The 17,880-nt window shown below is 40.6% G+C and overlaps 1 protein-coding gene across 1 annotated transcript in view; it reads right to left on the bottom strand.

Annotated features, from left to right (window-relative positions):
- Positions 1-17,880, bottom strand: part of LOC115767635 (dynein beta chain, ciliary-like) — a 600,196-nt gene that overhangs the window by 57,696 nt on the left and 524,620 nt on the right. Inside the window, exon 13 of the mRNA XM_030711924.1 lies at positions 15,350-15,447. Within this exon, the coding sequence (XP_030567784.1) occupies positions 15,350-15,447 (98 nt within the window). The remainder of the gene's footprint in view (positions 1-15,349; positions 15,448-17,880) is intronic.

Genomic DNA, 17,880 nt, shown 5'->3' with positions numbered 1-17,880 from the left:
GTATGTTTATGACTTTTAATCGTACTACTCCTTATCTTGTCAGTTATACAATCGACAATATCCCTTTGCAACGTATACTAACAGTTAAGGATCTCGGCGTTATTTTTGATTCTAAACTCTGTTTCAATCTTCACATAGATACCATCGTTAATGAGGCAAAAGGTGTACTTGGATTCATTAAACGATGGTCTAAAGAGTTTAACGCTCCTTTTATAACAAAACTTCTGTACATCTCTCTTGTTCGCCCTATCCTTGAATACTGCTCTTGCATCTGGTCTCAACAGTATAACAATAGCCAGGATCGTATTGAATCTGTTCAGAGGCAATTTTTGCTTTTTGCCTTACGAGGTTTAAATTGGGACCCTAATCTTCGGTTGCCTTCCTACTTTAGCAGACTGCTTCTTCTCAACCTTCCGTCATTAACCAACCGTAGAACAATTCTCGGTGTTGTCCTTCTACATAAGTTGATTATTGGCGACATAGATTCCCCTTTTCTGCTAGGGCGTCTTCAATTCTCTGTTCCGACTAGATCAACTAGAAATTATTGCCCCTTATTCCTATCTACGTGCACAACAGACTACGCTATGCACAATCCTTTTCGCGTGCTATGTAAAAATTATAATAGTTTGCTCACGTTTTCTCTACAGAACTGTCTCTACCCCTAATAAAATCGTTGCTTTCAGGATACCTTCGGGAAATACCTTCGGGAAGTCGCTGACCTTTCCCAGCTATGAGCAGGGGCATAGCTTGCCGGACAGGCTGAAAAATTTTCCCCCACCGGTTCGGTGATTTCCCATTACTTTTCTCTTTGTCCTATCTACTTAACACTCTTTATCTAACTTACATTGCTTTACTTTATTAACAATCTTCTTACTTGCTTTTTCCTATTTATTGTATTTTCTTTATTAATATAGCAGCGCGCCTAACGCTAAGTGCCCTCTGCGCATATTCAAGTGCAGCGTTCTCACGCTTGACCGTCGCTGTGTATACATATGTGCGCGCATGACTCTCTCTGATTCTCTTTTGTATATAATAAGCCTAAAAACCATGTATGTAAAGCGGCTGCTCACTGCTTCACGGTGGACAGCTCTAACTCCAAGAATCATGGAATAAAGAACCATCAAGAAAGACTGACGTCTTCTCATCAGGGAACTATTATAAAATGATGCTTTCCTTTCGAAAATGCAAACTGATGTCACTTACACTGACTTCAGTAAGCCGTTGGCTCTGAAAACCATGACATTTTACTTTTTAAGCTTGACCGAATAATTTTCCCTCGGTCTCTTTTGATTGGATTAGTTCTTACTTATCAGGTAGGACCTAAAGAGTAATGCTGAGGCTGACTACCTCTAAACATGTTCACGTTACTTCTGGTGTTCCTCAATGTAGCCTTCTTGGACCTTTACTCTTTACTCTGTTTTTAAATGATCCCCCTTCTGTTATATCAGCCCGTGTACTCAGGTATGCGGACGATTTGAACGCTATGCAACTTTGATGTTTGGCCAATCAATTGCATCTGAATTGCTCAAAGAGAGTTGCAACGCATACTAACAGTTAAGGATCTAGGCGTTCTCTAAGCTTTGCTTCAATCTTCACATAAATAACATCGTTAATGAGGCAAAAGGTGTACTTGGATTTTTTAAACGATGGTCTAAAGAGTTTAACAATACTTTTATAACGTCTGTACATCTCTGTACATCTCTGTTGTTCGACCTGTACATCTCTGTTGTTCGCCCTATTCTTGAATACTGCTCTTGCATTTGGTCTCCGCAGTATAACAATAGCCAGGATTATAAGCAATTTCCGATAATCTTCGACGATAATCTTCGGCTGCCATCCTAATCCAGGAAACTTTTTCCTAATTTCACCCTTCTTCTTAGATGTAGACTCTGAAAGCGTCACTTACAGCATAAGCTGTAACAAGAGGCACAGCTTGCCGGACTGGCAAACAAGACAACTCAACCGGTCGGGATAAATTAGAAAATTGTGTTCTCTATCTAGGCTTTTGGCATTAAATTTCCATTATGTGTGTATAATCTATTGAATAATAATAAATAAATAAATAAAAATAAATTAATTAATAAGAAAATAAATAATAAGTATGAGGTTTTGACAATATTTATCATAATGTCAGCATTGAAGATTTATTTTAAGAGCTGCTTCGTAAAGTCGTTTTGATGTACGGGGCCTGTATGTCGGATACCTATACAGCAGCAGTTTAATGTCGAAGAAGCAATATTATTACACGCTTTTGCATTTAGTAATTAAGATTTAAATTAATATTCTGACTAAGTGATAGGTCCGTGGCGCAGAGCACTTTCACTAAGCCAACTTAACCGTGAGCATTGACAAGAGTCACTTGCATAAATAGAGTAAATTAATCCCGCAAAAATTTATTGTATTCTTAACTGGTCAGCAACTAGAAACCTTAAGCAGGTTCGCTGGTTCTTAAAAGTATGCGGCTGGAATCGACGTTTTATATATAATTACGCAGAGCTAAAATGCCCCATTGCGGTCGTGTTGGCCGCAAATAAAAGTTTGCTTGGCCACCATAAGCCCAAAAGGCTACGGAAAAGTTAAAAATTATTTTTACCACTGCACCTGTGTTACAGAATCCTGATTTCCAAAAAAATTCTACCTTCATTGCGACGTCAGTAATTATGGAATAGGGGCTGTTCTTGTTCATCTGATAATGACGAAGTGCCAATCGCTTTATTATCAACAATTAAGAGGTTTTAGTCGGGAGCTCCCGACTAGGGGATACCCTGAACCCTCTTTTTCCAACATCAAGTGCATATATATATTATATTTTAGAAGCTATATGTCATATATGGTGAATCTAGCTTTTATTATTTACCAAAATTGCCCAAAGAACAGGATATCGATATCGATTTTTATCGATTGCTTGAAAACGGAGTAAGTTATCGATTATCGGAAACAAACAAATACAATATACCCTTATACCCAATTTTAATGTGTTCAGGGTATAAAAAAGTTGAGTCGCGAGTGAGTGTCTGGCGGTTATCTTGGCTATTGAAAAGCTTGGGTGCTAAGTAGGTTCGAAGTGAATACGGATCACTCGAGTCTGTTGTGGCTCATGCGCCAACAAATTGCAGCCGGAATTACTCGCTAGGTGAAATTTTCGCTTGCATCCTTATAACAATTCGAACCAAAAAGGTAAAGACCACCTCGTCCCCGATGCGTTATCGAGGTTGGGTGACGCTGAATTGACAGACCTGGAAAATGGCCCAATAACAAATTTAGAATCATCTACTTTCTTTTAATATATAAAGAATATATAAAGCTAAAAGAGAAATTTACTCTGCAGCAGTCTAAATTTCCAGATATTAAAATATCCAATCAAATTATTTATATCAAATGTGAACATGCGAATGGAAACAAAACACACGATAACATTGTGTGGAAATTATGGATTCGTCTCACTGTGGGTTTCACAAAACTATCGAGAAATTACGCGGAAATGTTTTTTTGGCTGGATTAGCAAACAATGTGCGTAATTACATTCGTAACTGCGACACGTGTAAGGGAACCATAGCGCCCAACTACGTTCTTCGCCCACCTGTGGGCTTACAAACTGTTGCATATAGTGGTCATGTGGGATTACTATTTGTGTTAGATCATTTTAGCAAAATTGTCCATTGGCTTTTTTTTTAACGGATGCGTTAAAAAAAAATCACATCTTCCTCTATTGAGTAGTTTTTGGTTGGTGGTGGTTAGTGACAACGGAACACAGTTCCGAGCCAATGACCAGAAAACACGTTCATACAGCGTACTACTCGCCACAGAGTAATGCGGCAGAACAGGTGAATCGTTCTCTTTTAGCAGCTGTCCGTGCATACCTTAAAAACCTGCACTGCTATCATCCCTGCACCAATCTTTGAGTTGCGCCCCATATTAACCTCTTTTTGGGATAGACATGATTACTAATGGAGCTGATTATCGTCGCTTTTAGAAGAGCCTATATGGCCATTACAAAGATCAGATAATTTTGTCTTGCTAAGAAAAGATATCCAAGCCAATATTCGCAAAGCATATGAAAATAATGCGGCGCAATATAATTTTCGTTCCAAGCCTGTTTCCTTTTAAGATGGCAAAGAAATTTTTCGGCGGAACTTTGCTCTCAGCAAATTCTCGCGAAATTTTCAAACAAAACATATGACGCCAAAGACATTCGTAGCTAATTCCCGCTAATCTTCCAACTACCGTCTCAAACTTTTCGTTCTCCACTTGAAACGACGTGTTTTTTTTGTGCTCTCCGTTTTGTTTTTAATTTAATAAAACACCGGCGTTTTAATTATTTATATTTTTATATATTTCTACTATTCTGTTCGCCTTCTCGGTTTATTTTATATTTATCGCGAGTGCATGCTTGTGGTCTGTGCAACACCAGCCCAAAATAAACGCTTACAATCAGAAATCACCTCTTTTCCTTCTTTTGAAAGTGATTGGTCTAGGAAAGACTACTCTTGTAGAAAATATCATGAATACTGGGGATGCCAAGCCCATAAAACAGAGGTTTTATCCGTTAATGAAAATATTTTCATTAACTCAGATTTGCTTGCCGAATATAAACTAATTTATCTAACTATTGCGGTCACTTAGCAAACTTCGCTTTGAGAGAGCTTAAGTCAAAATTGAGTGAAGTTTGAGCTGCGTCAGCAATTATGCGTAATGCTTTGGTGGGAACATTGACAGTGGTGTGATATTTAGGGTGAATTGCTTATGTCTACCAAAGGGGGACAGTTTGAACTTGGCCAATGTTTATACTTGTGATTTTGTGCTAAATTATATAAAAGGGTGGGTGCGACTATGGATATGTCACTTTATATATATACCACCTTATCGCATTGACGATACTGAAAACTCGTGCGCGACAACGAGGACAGACTTAGCAAAAAAACGCCGACAAACCAGCGGCCGTGGTCGAACAAAAAGTGTTTTTGACTTGTTAGAGTAGCGAAACCCAGCAGCACCCATCATTAAGCATTACCCTAGCCGCGGCGGAGCGATCACTGATCTCTTCTAAAGATTAATCACTCTACGGCAGAGTAGTCCCAACAAATCCCTAACCCGCCTTTTCAGCATCGCGTCTCGGCTAATTACAAAAGGCTTGTAGAGTGAACTTGGGGAGACTGAGACTTACGATCCCGGCTAAAACACTACTAAAACATTACATACATACTCACAAAGCAAATGTTAAGAATATTTTAATATATTAGTAATGATAATGGTCGATCTTATATTAATAAAGACAATGTCGGCAACTATTTTAGATGCAACCGACGGTTCATTGCCAAGACTAAGAATAATGAAGTGAATGGTGGAGAAGTAATGTCTGAAGAAAATGTCAAATGAAAGTTAGCTGGTCCTGATAATTTAAAACCGATGGAAATAGTACCTCCACTTGAGTGTAACAGACAAGATGACGTGAACAATGGCAATGAACCAATTATGTGTGATGTGGATGATAGTAATGTATCATCAGATGAAAATTAAACCACTGGTAGTTCTGATTCAGGAGCAGTGTCAGGAAGTGATCGAGAACCCGAACCAGTATTAGTTAATGAACCAGATATTAAGAGAACTCGTAGTGGTCGCAGTGGACGTCCACCCCAACGATATGGTTGGAATAAAATCAAAGTAACAACCATATGAATTCGATAACTTCCTATCAATTAGTCAGATAGAATAATAATTTAAATCTTAATAACTATTAAAAGAAAAAGCGTGTAATAATATTGCTTGTTCGATATTAAACTGATGCTAAAGTTATAAGGAACACACCCATCAATAGATGTGAACACATATATCAAGTGCCCCAGTTTAGCATCAACCATCACCAAGCAGTCCCGCCTTACCACGCTCGAAGCACGGAAAAGTAGGCTCACTATTGGCCTTTGGATGTTGACGCTGGAGAAGTATAAACCATTGTACTATTACAATCTCTCGTTTTATACCTCCTATTGTTTCCCATTCCTTTCTCCTTTTAGCTATAAATTCTTTAAAATCTTCTTACTCTCCTGGGCTTGACAATATTTCTAGTTGCCATCTTTATCCGTTGCTAAAGCTTTTGAATCTATCCCTTGAATCTTCAGTCTATCTATCTCTTTGGAAAGAATCTAATATCATACCTCTCTAAAGAAATGTGGAAAGTTTGAGATACAAAATTATAGGGGCATTGCAAAACTGTCCGCTGTTCCTGAATTATTTGAAAATATAATCACTTCGAATTTGCAGCATTTCTGCAAATCCCCTGTTCAACATGGATTCGTAAAGAATCGGAAGTACTGTCTGCTTGTCTGCTTGAGTTTACTTCCTTGGTAAATGAAGATTTCCTTACGTAAATGTCAACTGATGTCATTTACACTGACTTCAGTAAGGCGTTGGCTCTGAGCACCATGATATTTTACTTTTTAAGCTTGACCGAATATTTTTCCCTCTGTTTCTTCTGATTGGATTAGTTCTTACTTAATAGATAGGACCCAAAGAGTAATGCTGAGGCTGACTACCTCTAAAAATGTTCACGTTACTTCTTGTGTTCCTCAAGATAGTCATCTTGTACCTTTACTATTTACTCTTTTTATAAATGATCTCCCCTCTGTTATATCACATGCCCGTGTGTACTCATGTATGCGGACAATCTGAAACTTATTCTATCATACACTAATCCCCTACATCATTCTCGTCTACAAGACGATTTGAACGCTATGCAACTATGGTGTTCGGCCAATCAATTGCATCTAAATTGTTCAAAGTGTATGTTTATGACTTTTAATCGTACTACACCTTATCTTGTCAGTTATACAATCGACAATATCCCTTTGCAACGTATACTAACAGTTAAGGATCTCGGCGTTATTTTTGATTCTAAACTCTGTTTCAATCTTCACATAGATACCATCGTTAATGAGGCAAAAGGTGTACTTGGATTCATTAAACGATGGTCTAAAGAGTTTAACGCTCCTTTTATAACAAAACTTCTGTACATCTCTCTTGTTCGCCCTATCCTTGAATACTGCTCTTGCATCTGGTCTCAACAGTATAACAATAGCCAGGATCGTATTGAATCTGTTCAGAGGCAATTTTTGCTTTTTGCCTTACGAGGTTTAAATTGGGACCCTAATCTTCGGTTGCCTTCCTACTTTAGCAGACTGCTTCTTCTCAACCTTCCGTCATTAACCAACCGTAGAACAATTCTCGGTGTTGTCCTTCTACATAAGTTGATTATTGGCGACATAGATTCCCCTTTTCTGCTAGGGCGTCTTCAATTCTCTGTTCCGACTAGATCAACTAGAAATTATTGCCCCTTATTCCTATCTACGTGCACAACAGACTACGCTATGCACAATCCTTTTCGCGTGCTATGTAAAAATTATAATAGTTTGCTCACGTTTTCTCTACAGAACTGTCTCTACCCCTAATAAAATCGTTGCTTTCAGGATACCTTCGGAAAATACCTTCGGGAAGTCGCTGACCTTTCCCAGCTATGAGCAGGGGCATAGCTTGCCGGACAGGCTGAAAAATTTTCCCCCACCGGTTCGGTGATTTCCCATTACTTTTCTCTTTGTCCTATCTACTTAACACTCTTTATCTAACTTACATTGCTTTACTTTATTAACAATCTTCTTACTTGCTTTTTCCTATTTATTGTATTTTCTTTATTAATATAGCAGCGCGCCTAACGCTAAGTGCCCTCTGCGCATATTCAAGTGCAGCGTTCTCACGCTTGACCGTCGCTGTGTATACATATGTGCGCGCATGACTCTCTCTGATTCTCTTGTTGTATATAATAAGCCTAAAAACCATGTATGTAAAGCGGCTGCTCACTGCTTCACGGTGGACAGCTCTAACTCCAAGAATCATGGAATAAAGAACCATCAAGAAAGACTGACGTCTTCTCATCAGGGAACTATTATAAAATGATGCTTTCCTTTCGAAAATGCAAACTGATGTCACTTACACTGACTTCAGTAAGCCGTTGGCTCTGAAAACCATGACATTTTACTTTTTAAGCTTGACCGAATAATTTTCCCTCGGTCTCTTTTGATTGGATTAGTTCTTACTTATCAGGTAGGACCTAAAGAGTAATGCTGAGGCTGACTACCTCTAAACATGTTCACGTTACTTCTGGTGTTCCTCAATGTAGCCTTCTTGGACCTTTACTCTTTACTCTGTTTTTAAATGATCCCACTTCTGTTATATCACATGCCCGTGTACTCAGGTATGCGGACGATTTGAACGCTATGCAACTTTGATGTTTGGCCAATCAATTACATCTGAATTGCTCAAAGAGAATGATTATTACTCAGTTGCAACGCATACTAACAGTTAAGGATCTAGGCGTTCTCTAAGCTTTGCTTCAATCTTCACATAAATAACATCGTTAATGAGGCAAAAGGTGTACTTGGATTTTTTAAACGATGGTCTAAAGAGTTTAACAATACTTTTATAACGTCTGTACATCTCTGTACATCTCTGTTGTTCGACCTGTACATCTCTGTTGTTCGCCCTATTCTTGAATACTGCTCTTGCATCTGGTCTCCGCAGTATAACAATAGCCAGGATTATAAGCAATTTCCGATAATCTTCGACGATAATCTTCGGTTGCCATCCTAATCCAGGAAACTTTTTCCTAATTTCACCCTTCTTCTTAGATGTAGACTCTAAAAGCGTCACTTACAGCATAAGCTGTAACAAGAGGCACAGCTTGCCGGACTGGCAAACAAGACAACTCAACCGGTCGGGATAAATTAGAAAATTGTGTTCTCTATCTAGGCTTTTGGCATTAAATTTCCATTATGTATGTATAATCTATTGAATAATAATAAATAAATAAATAAAAATAAATTAATTAATAAGAAAATAAATAATAAGTATGAGGTTTTGACAATATTTATCATAATGTCAGCATTGAAGATTTATTTTAAGAGCTGCTTCGTAAAGTCGTTTTGATGTACGGGGCCTGTATGTCGGATACCTATACAGCAGCAGTTTAATGTCGAAGAAGCAATATTATTACACGCTTTTGCATTTAGTAATTAAGATTTAAATTAATATTCTGACTAAGCGATAGGTCCGTGGCGCAGAGCACTTTCACTAAGCCAACTTAACCGTGAACATTGACAAGAGTCACTTGCATAAATAGAGTAAATTAATCCCGCAAAAATTTATTGTATTCTTAACTGGTCAGCAACTAGAAACCTTAAGCAGGTTCGCTGGTTCTTAGAAGTATGCGGCTGGTATCGACGTTTTATATATAATTACGCAGAGCTAAAATGCCCCATTGCGGTCGTGTTGGCCGCAAATAAAAGTTTGCTTGGCCAGCATAAGCCCAAAAGGCTACGGAAAAGTTAAAAATTATTTTTACCACTGCACCTGTGTTACAGAATCCTGATTTCCAAAAAAATTCTACCTTCATTGCGACGTCAGTAATTATGGAATAGGGGCTGTTCTTGTTCATCTGATAATGACGAAGTGCCAATCGCTTTATTATCAACAATTAAGAGGTTTTAGTCGGGAGCTCCCGACTAGGGGATACCCTGAACCCTCTTTTTCCAACATCAAGTGCATATATATATTCTATTTTAGAAGCTATATGTCATATATGGTGAATCTAGCTTTTATTATTTACCAAAATTGCCCAAAGAACAGGATATCGATATCGATTTTTATCGATTGCTTGAAAACGGAGTAAGTTATCGATTATCGGAAACAAACAAATACAATATACCCTTATACCCAATTTTAATGTGTTCAGGGTATAAAAAAGTTGAGTCGCGAGTGAGTGTCTGGCGGTTATCTTGGCTATTGAAAAGTTTGGGTGCTAAGTAGGTTCGAAGTGAATACGGATCACTCGAGTCTGTTGTGGCTCATGCGCCAACAAATTGCAGCCGGAATTACTCGCTAGGTGGAATTTTCGCTTGCATCCTTATAACAATTCGAACCAAAAAGGTAAAGACCACCTCGTCCCCGATGCGTTATCGAGGTTGGGTGACGCTGAATTGACAGACCTGGAAAATGGCCCAATAACAAATTAAGAATTATCTACTTTCTTTTAATATATAAAGAATATATAAAGCTAAAAGAGAAATTTACTCTGCAGCAGTCTAAATTTCCAGATATTAAAATATCCAATCAAATTATTTATATCAAATGTGAACATGCGAATGGAACCAAAACACACGATAACATTGTGTGGAAATTATGGATTCGTCTCACTGTGGGTTGCACAAAACTATCGAGAAATTACGCGGAAATGTTTTTTTGGCTGGATTAGCAAACAATGTGCGTAATTACATTCGTAACTGCGACACGTGTAAGGGAACCATAGCGCCCAACTACGTTCTTCGCCCACCTGTGGGCTTACAAACTGTTGCATATAGTGCGAGTGCATGCTTGTGGTCTGTGCACTTTTGTTATTTAAATATTGTTTCTTTCAAACTTGTGTTCTTGTGCATTTTTGTTTGTGCGCTTGCGCTATTTAGCTCTATGGGTAAGCTTCTTGTTGTTGTTTGTTGTTTATGTTTAACTGCGCTTTGATCTTTTTCTACTATCTGCCGCTTGTTGGTGCTCCATACGCTATTAATCTAATCTAAATAACTCTCTTTTTACATTTGGCTGTGTTATTACAGTAGAGACCCATAATAATGGACCATAAAATTGTCTGTTTTATAAAAACTTGCCAAATGCCAATTACGGCAAGTCAATCCAGCATACCTTGTTGGCTGTGTGATAATGTCGTGCATTCTAAATGTGTGGGTTACACTGGTCTTGTGGGGGATGCTTGCACTATAGTTGCGACTCGTGTAGGGAGATTGATGGTGAAATGCGGGCGTTTATGCGTCAGACCAGGAGTGGCTTTAGGGGTCTGATTGTTGGTTTTCGTAAACTTAACGATCAGCTCACAGCCCTGGACACCCAATTTAATAGCCTTAAACTGTTAGATGAGTCTCCGGGGCCTAAAAAGCCCACTCCTTGTGATCTGCCGTTGCCTAATACCCTTCAGCCTCCGACTGCTATGCAGCAGCCTACTACACCGATTACACAGCAGCTCATCTCGTTTGTTACTCCGGTAGCTGTGAGGTCTGCTGTGGACACTGATTCTGTCCCGAAAAGTGTGACATCGGCACGAGAAAAACCAATCGAATTATCCGTGTCGTCCGCTGTCGTGGGTGTTCCGAAAGGGCGACAGCAACAATTAAATTTTCAACAGCCGCTAGATGGCTCGTCGTCCGGACTACCAGCTGTTTTAGGTACCATAGTTAATAGTGTTCCCACTGACCTACCTGTGGCACCTAAGCATCTAGTCGGTGTTCCACCGAAGAGACTTATTTTTGTTTCTAGGCTTGCCCCTCACTTTTCATCAGATGATGTAAAAGCCTTTATACAGGCAAAAATTCAAGCCCCAGGTATACTGGTGGAGAAATTTAAGTTCGCGTATGAAACGGATATTGCGTCCTTTAAAATAAGTGTTCCGCCAGAAATATTTACTGATATTTGTTGTAAAGAGTTTTGGCCGGAGAACTTAATAGTAAAAGAATATAAGGCCAAAAAGAAAAATAGGACTCCGATTTTATTACCACCTATTTCTAATGGCGCATCAACTTTAGTTGCTGCGTCAAAAAACTATTTCCATCTTTCGAGCTACCAGAGCATACCAGAATGTTAGAGGTCTTAAATCTAAACTCGCTAAACTGTATTTAGACTCTCTTGCTTTCAATTTTCAAATTATCGCTTTTACTGAGACCTGGCTGATGCCGGACATCTCAGACTCTTCAATTTTTACCTCCAAATACACCACTTACAGATGCTATCGAGCCTCCCGTATCGGAGGAGGAGTACTTATAGCTGTCGAGTCTGCTCTTTCGTCGGAACGCATTGATCTTCCCATCTCAGAGATTGAGTTGGTGGCTGTACGAGTTGTATTTGGTACTTTTTCTATCTTTATTACATGTTCATATTTACCTCCTTTATCTGAATTGTCTACCTATCAAACCCATCTTAATGCTATTAAATCTATCTCCTCCCTACTTTCTGATAGAGACCTTTTAGTAGTTCTTGGGGACTTTAATCTTCCTGTTGTCGAGTGGTCATCGCCATCAGACTCAAACTTTCTGTTGCCGTCATCGTCAAACGAATTTATTGATGGTCTACATGAAATGTCCTTACGGCAGGTTAATCGTGTGCGCAATTCAAGAAACAGATCTCTTGATCTAATTTTCGTGTTGGATTCGTTCAACAGTGTTGTGCACAGGATCAATCCGCTTACACTTCCTGAAGACCTTTTTCATCCAGCTCTGGAAATGGTCATTGATTTACCAGCCCGAGTCCCTATCAAGGAATCGGAATTAGCTGAACGTATGCGTTTTTTCAGAAAGGCTGATTTTCATAAGCTTAATGATCTTATTCTGCAAGTCGACGGGTCCCAACTGTACAATTGTGCAGACATTGATGTTGCCTTGAAACTTTTTTATGACACCTTGTACTCGATTTTTGATGTCTGCGTTCCTCTTGATTACGCAGCGAGGCCTGATAGGCCTCCCTGGTTCTCAAAGGAACTGATGAGGTTAAAAAACGTGAAGTCGAGGTGTTATAATAAGTTTAAGAAATCGGGAAATCACTCTGATTTCTCCCGCTATGCAGTTGCCCGATCAAATTTTTCCACCCAAAATTCCATCTGCTATAAGAATTACCTTCGGCGTTGTCGCCTTCAATTTTCACATAATCCTAAGCAATTTTGTAACTTTGTCAATTCTAAACGAAAGACATCTACTTTGCCTTCTTCGGTTAAGTTTGCAGATGAGAGCGCGAACACTGATCCAGGCATAGCCGATCTGTTCGCAAACTTTTTTCAAACTACCTACTCCTCCATTAGGTATAATAAAAATCAGCCTTATCCTTATCAGTTACAGAGGTCAAACTGCATCTTTAATCTCATTATTACCGAAAGTTCGCTTCTTAGCGACCTTAATACTATCAAGCCGGTTTACTCGCCGGACCCTGATGGTTTTCCTGCTGCGTGCTTAGATACTGCGCCTGCAGCATTATGTAAACCTGTTTTAAAACTTTTTGAATTGTCCGTAAACACTTCATCTTTTCCGACCATCTGGAAGGAATCATACATTATCCCTCTCCATAAGAAAGGGAGTAAATCCGATGTTGAAAACTATAGAGGTATTTCCAAATTATCCGCTATACCTAAAGCTTTTGAGAGAATTATAACATCTCAACTGCAGCATTTATGTAGTTCTATTATTTCACCTTCCCAACATGGGTTCGTGAAGCGCAGATCTACAACCACTAACCTTCTTGAGTTTACTTCGTTTGTAATTGATGGGTTTAAGGAAAAAAAGCAGACTGACGTCATCTATACTGATTTCAGTAAGGCTTTCGATTCTGTCAACCATTCCTTGTTGCTTCATAAAATAAGCCTTCTCGGCTTCCCAGTCAATCTTTTGAACTGGATATCAGAGTATTTGCGTGACAGAACCCAAAAGGTTCTTTTCAGAAATTCATTCTCTAAACGTATTCTGGTGACTTCCGGTGTTCCTCAAGGTAGTCATCTTGGCCCGCTACTCTTTACTCTTTTCATCAATGACCTTCCCTCGATACTGTCTCACTCCCGAGTTTTAATGTATGCTGATGATGTAAAATTATGCCTTGCATATAAGGATATTGCATCATGTTATCTCTTACAAGCGGACATTGATGCGTTTCAGGCTTGGTGTCTAGCCAACCTGTTAAACTTAAACTGCTCTAAATGTAAGGTAATGACCTTCTATAGAAGCCCTCCTTAATTTGTTTCTTACATCCTTGATAGCATACCGCTTGAGCGTGTTAATAGTACTTCTAATGAAGTTAATGATCTAGGTGTCATCCTTGATCATAAACTTTAATTCGACTCTCATGTTAATACCGTGGTCAATAAAGCCAGAATAGTTATGGGTTTCATCAAGCGATGGTCAAAGGAGTTTGACGATCCGTACACGACAAGAATACTTTATATATCTTTGGTACGCCCTATTCTTGAGTTTGCCTCATGTATCTGGTCACCACAATATGCTACCCATCAGGACAGAATTGAATCCGTTCAGAAACAATTCTTGTTGTTTGCCCTTAGTGGTTTAAATTGGGATCCTCGTGTGCGGCTACCGTCATACTCCAGTAGACTTCTGATGATTAACCTTCCTTCTTTAATTAATCGTAGAACCATGCTGGGTGTAATATTTATTCATAAATAAATTACTGGTGAAATCGACTCTTCTGTGTTGATTAGCCAATTAAATTTCTCTATCCCTACTAGACTAACACGTAATTTTGTACCTTTATCGGTTCAATTTTGCTCAACTAATTATGCCTTGCATGAACCGTTCAGGGTTCTCTGTGATGACTATAACAAGCATTACAGAGTATTCTGCTCGGAAGCTTCTCTTCCTCGTATAAAGTCTTCTATTCTAAACTATTTAGCAAGTAGATAGTCCTATTTTTATTTGTAATTGTATTTGTACACGTACTCGTTGTTTGTAACGACTTTTTTTTTAATATTTTTTTTTTCTTCATATTTACTTTGCATTTCGTGTCGTACGTTATACGACTGCGCCCCTCGGTCGGTTGGGCGGGAGGTGGGATGTAGTACGTTGCATCGGGATTCGCGTTCAAAAAAAAAAAAAAAAATAATAATCACATCTCCACCACATCGCTTAAGACAAAATTGTAGCCTGTGTTGTAACACCCAAAAGCTTGCTTTCGTAATGCACCAACTCAAGCTTTAGCTAAAGTGCTTAACGAAAGTCGAGCTTTTGTAAGCTTGCACCGCTCATATATCTCCACATGGGAGCTTTATATGATCACCCCAACTTCGTTGTCTCCACTTGTCATCCGGGTAATGAGCTTTTTCTTTGGAAGACTATAAAAACCTGCGGATAGTATCAGAAGGCCTTTTTTTGCCAATATAACCCCCCAAGGAAGAAGATTGTTTTTATGAAATACAAAACAATCATAGAAACTTCGTAAAATTAGGCCATACATTTGCTTGAACAATAGGGCACGAAAGGGGCCAGAAATGCTTGCGTTGTCGCAATCCCCGGGGAACCAAGACGCTCACGTGAGACGGACAACCAAAACCCTTTGCTTTATTTTTAGCAGCATCTAATAAAGCTGAGAAGAGGGGAAAGAGCTGTAGGTATGCGCCACATAGTAATATTTTTCCAGACCATGAAAAATTATATAATTTTATTTTATCTCGATCGTCCTCATCCGAATCGTTGCTAGTGCTCCATAGGACCACTAAGACAGCCAACCAACATTCTTCTGGGTTATGGGCTAATACTCTGGCCACCAAAGTGCCATTGCTTGAAACGCATCTGCTGTGCCAATTGGACGGCTCACGGCGGTCTCATCAAGCCTATCCGGATACCGATCGCAAACCTAGTGCAAAATAAAAAACAAACAAAACAACCGACTTAATTGAACAGGAAAACATTTCTAAAATTATTGTCTGCATTGCTATAGGAGTTAAACCCTCTAGCAGGAAATAAGTATTGACATTTTTTCACTTTTTTGTGTGTATAAGAAAGCAAGTGTGTTCAAAGCAGGTCAGCTCTGCTCTCACGCAGAGGAAAAAAAAACCCCAAAGCAACAAAAAAAAATAAATAAATAAAAATATAAAACGAGAAAGAAGGGCTATTTATTTTCGACCGATTGCTCCTATGGCAGCTATATGATATAGTGATCCGATCTTAATAGGATTTTGCATATATATGAGGAGCATAGTAAAACCAATAATTGCCGAGTTAGTCAAGATGTCTTGAAAAACAAAATGTTTTTTCATACAAAAACTTAATTTCGACGGTTCATTTCTATGACAGCTATATGATATAGTGGTCCGTATATATGAGGAGCATAGTAAAACTAATTAATGCCGCGTTTGGTCAAGATATCTTGAAAAACAAAATGTTTTGTCATAAAAAAACTTAATTTTCGACCGATCGTTCCTATGCTTCTCATATATATCCAAATTCTATTAAGATTGGAAATGAAAGTACCGACCAAAACATGCCTTTTTCTCTATGTTCACAACACCTACTCTACTGGGTCGCAGCCCCGTACTACATATTCTAGCGGGCCTTTACCTCGCACTAACTACACTAGCGGGCCTTGGCGTCGCACCAACTACACTATCGGGCCTTGGCCACGCACCAACTACACTAGCGGGCTACAGCCTCGCACCTCCTGCACTGCCGGGCCTTGGCCTCGCACCATCTACACGAGCCCCATAGGTTAGGGTGAATCTCGGTTAGTTCCGATGTTTAGTACAATTATACAAAGATCAACATTTCTCTTCATTGCTTTGATTATATCCACTTTATTACTAGTTTTAGTAACTTATATCCTCCTGGGTCTCCTAATCTAAGGCCCTGCAGCAATGCCTTGGAGCATTAGCGTTCTGCTGTACACCTCACTGTTATAGCTCGCGCTCCTTTTCTTGACACGTCTACAAAAAATGCCGCCTTGCTCGCTAGAGAGCCGTGCGCTTGCCTCGACCGCTCAACTTCGCCGCGAGCTTTCGCAGCCTCGCTTCGGAGCTTTCGCTCTCCGATTTGTAGCGGTAGCGATTTGTCACGGTTGTAGCGGCGGCTGGCTGTTAAATCCAAACCTGAACTGGGCTCCTTGCCCTTAACTATGCGCTTAATGCGCACGATATGAACTATGAGCTCAACGGCTCCTTGCCGTGATCTTGGCCATAAAACGATGGCTCCTTACAGTGGATTCAAAACTGTGGGGTGGCTGACCTCAGTGGCCTCGATGAGGGTCTTCGGATCACTTGGGGAAGGAACCTCGGTCGTAGCACCTGACTTGGGGGATGGGGGCGTTGCCATCGCGTCCGCGTCCTCGGAACGCGCTTCACCCATGCCTTCTCGCGAGTGGCAAGGAATGCCATTACGAACGGCGTCTCGCTTTCTTGGACGAACCACGATTCCTCTAATTCTCTCCGAGAAGTAGTGTCGGGCGATTCGGCGCGTGTTATGGGCACGAGTGCGGGCATCGCGTCCTCGTGGCCAAACCACGCATTCTCCAATTCTGCTGAGAGGTGGGAAATTGCGATTTGGCACAGGCCATGGGCACGAGCGGTGGTCGCGTCCTTGACGTCGAATCGCCGCTCTTCCGCGACCATTTGGCAGACTGAGATTGGCGCTAGCTAGGGTCCTCCACGCGCAGCTGCGGAGCGAACGCGGCACACGCAGCTGCGGGCCTCCGGGCTTCTCGGTCTCCGAGCGAAGCTTCTTCTGGGTCGGTGTCGACGTTCCCTCAGGACTAGGCTGGCATTGGCTCCTGCTTCGACGGCGCCTACTCTGGGTGACCGTCTGTCGGTGGTGATGGTTTCGTCGGCGTTTTCCGCCAGGGTCTTCCCCTGTGTGGAGCTCAGAATGGGGTGCACTAACTTCCTCGGGAACCTTTGGCAAGTAGCGCGGGGTTATCCGGGGGAAATTGCTCTCGTGGTCTACCTCTAGACGGTAGGTGGTGAAGGGGTGGCGGAATGCCGGTTCGTCTCCCTCCTCCTCTGTTAACGGCTCAAAAGCCGGCATGGGTTTCGGCGCCGTCGGGTTCCCCTCCGGTGTGGGATCCGAGCTGCGGTTGATCTGGTCCGTTTCCGTACGGGCCACTGGGACGTCGCTTGCTGCCTCCATCGGGCCGACTTTGTCTCTGGCGCCGACGGGGAAATTCCCTCCTTCTCTACGTCTATCACCTTGGATTTTTGCGCTGACGGCCCCTGCCTGCCCGTTTCGAGCGATGGGAGCTCCTCCTCGTCCTCAGGATCGTCCACCTTGCCGGTTGCTATCGATATTGTCGTTCCGGAAG

Source organism: Drosophila novamexicana, unplaced genomic scaffold (assembly GCF_003285875.2).
Source record: "Drosophila novamexicana strain 15010-1031.04,08,12 unplaced genomic scaffold, DnovRS2.1 tig00001429-arrow-arrow-pilon, whole genome shotgun sequence".
Classification (NCBI taxonomy): domain Eukaryota; kingdom Metazoa; phylum Arthropoda; class Insecta; order Diptera; family Drosophilidae; genus Drosophila; species Drosophila novamexicana.
Note: the sequence above shows the minus strand (reverse complement) of the source record. Positions and strands in the feature narration are given on the sequence as shown.